Source organism: Micropterus salmoides, unplaced genomic scaffold (assembly GCF_014851395.1).
Source record: "Micropterus salmoides isolate LMB-PRFRI ecotype aquatic unplaced genomic scaffold, ASM1485139v1 Ms_hic_scaffold_9, whole genome shotgun sequence".
NCBI lineage: Eukaryota > Metazoa > Chordata > Actinopteri > Centrarchiformes > Centrarchidae > Micropterus > Micropterus salmoides.
Window position 1 is genome coordinate 38,161,699 of NW_024044681.1, and position 2,410 is coordinate 38,164,108.

The 2,410-nt window shown below is 41.7% G+C and overlaps 1 protein-coding gene across 1 annotated transcript in view; it reads left to right on the forward strand.

Annotated features, from left to right (window-relative positions):
• Window positions 1–1,878, forward strand: part of LOC119896176 (tricarboxylate transport protein A, mitochondrial-like) — a 4,835-nt gene extending 2,957 nt beyond the window's left edge. The window contains exon 9 of the mRNA XM_038709663.1: window positions 1,814–1,878. Coding sequence (XP_038565591.1) covers window positions 1,814–1,878 — 65 coding nt within the window. The remainder of the gene's footprint in view (window positions 1–1,813) is intronic.
• The last annotated feature ends 532 nt before the right edge of the window (window positions 1,879–2,410 follow it).

A 2,410-nucleotide genomic window follows, 5' to 3' on the forward strand; every position in this document is an offset into this window, starting at 1 on the left:
GTCTGTCTTACTTCCCTGAGTGAATAGGCTAATTTGTGCCCATTTAGAGGGATGCTTTCTGTGCCATCTCCTTATGCAGCTATTATCTAGTATCTAGTATCTATGTCAATAAACAGAAAAAGCTGCCTGCATACACGCACTGTCATCAGCCGCTTATTATGTTATGTTATGTATCTGTGATAATGACAGTGCCTGTGGCTGTAGTAAACACAGACAGCCAGACAGACAGTGGCAGAACTAGATTCTATGGCCGCATTTTTCGATGGCAGTTATGGGAGCCTGCCGATAGTGGAACATGTGCACACAAACTGCTAGAAAAACACTCACAGTGTCATGCAATCAATCATATATCATATGGTAACAGATATAAGATGTGTGTAATATCAGAGCACATGATATTCATACAGTAAATATTAACATAAGCAAGGATATAAACTCTCTGATGCAAGTATGCACACATACTTCTCTACTGTACAGAAAAAGTAGTGAACATAACCACAGGGACTTACTAACATGTCATGGGTTCCTTCAGTCACTGTTTGTTTTGTTATACTAGCAGAGACCAAGATGTCCCTTCAGAGAATTCGTCAGGACTTGAGTTCAGTTTGACTTCTGCTGTCAACGTATGAAAAAGAGACTTTAGCAACTCTTGCCTATAAACACCCACTTTCCCCTCCCTTCACACCTCCTCCCACAGCAGACCTTGACTCATGCACCCCAGGGAACACTCAATGTGAAAAGGCAGACACCCTACCCCCACATCTACTCGCCCATGACCCCCTAAGACCACAACAGGAACCACATTCTTTCCTTTGTGGCTGGTCTTTCATCCTTCTCCACTGCCAGGGCACCAGAAATAACCTGCGAGAAGTATTGTGTGGCAAAAACTGGGCCTTTTGTTTGGGCCATGCTACGACGTGCTGATAAAGTAAACACACCACGCTCTATCTTTCTCACTTTCATTCTGGCTCTGGTGGTAGTGACAGGTGAGGCTGACATAGCTTCACCAAGGAAATACCCTTTAAGAAATAATGTAATATGTGTTTATAGGTATGTGTATGCCTAGGGAGTGTCAAGTGTGTGCATCTTTCGCCTGTAAGCACAAGCTGTTCCCTTGAAACTGAGATAATTGTGTGGATTGAACACACCTAGTTTCATGTTGTTTTTTTGTTTGTTGTTTGCACATAGATATAGCAAGAGGAGTGCTGCAGCAGATTTGATGCTTTCAGGACAATAAAATCTTAGCTTGCTAGCAATTTAAAAAGGCAAGTATATGTAGTAGCCACTCATGTTGACCCCAGAGGCAGCAGCAGCAGTCAGGCAGAGTGAGAGGATCTGACAGCACAAGACAGTACAAGGTGTGGTGTGTTTATCTTTTAGTTGGGCTTCCTTCATTACACACGCACTTCCTGCATTACAGATAACCCCTTGGAATTGTGGTAAACATTACCCTATTGCACACTGTATTCATGTGCATGTATAAGGACGCACCCTCCAAAGTATGTGCTTGGTTGCATACATTTAAAGGAATAGACTGACATTTTGGGAAATATGCTTATTTGCTTTCTGGCTGAGATATGGATGAGAAGATCGATACTTCATGTATGTCTGCTTAATGTGAAGCTACTGCCAGCAGCTGGTTAGCTTAGCTTAGCATATCTCAGAAATTGGAAACCGCTAGCCTGGCTCTGTCTGAAGATAACAAAAGTCATCTACTAGCACCTCTAAAGCACACACAAATTAATGGTTTACATTTTTTTTTGTTTAATCCCTGCAAAAATAAGTATTAAAATGACCATACACCCATTTACAGGAGGTTATGTGCCAGAGAACTTCTTGGCACAGTGCAGTAACTTCCTGGAGTCACTGGTTGGCTAGTAAGTGGTCCTGGTCAGGAAATAGCCCCAGATAAAACGACAAATTGTAATTCTGATACTTTGTATGGATTAAACAAACAAGATACACCATATTAATCAGTGAGCTTTAGAGGTGCTTTTAGGCTTGTTACTGTTTCTGGTTCCAGTACTTTTGCTAAGCTAAGCTGATCTGCTGCTAGCTGTAGCTTTATATTTAAAGAGGTGGTATTATGCTCATTTTCAGGTTCAAAATCTTATTTAGGGGTTGTAATTTTCAAAAGACACCATATTTTTCTCATACTGCACATTGCTGCAGCTCCTCTTTTCACCCTATGTGTTGTGCATTTGTACAAGTAAGATGCATCTTACTTGTACAAAATCTTTGTTGGGAGTTGCACATGCGCAGTTCCCAGGTAAGGACTACTAGCCAATCAGAAGCAGAGAAGGGCCGGGTCGTAAGAAACAAGGTAGTGTGATCCAAATCAAAGCTGCTTCAGACTGCGATCGTAACCTAGCAGATGGTATAAGTTACTCAGAAGTCCACAACATCATTG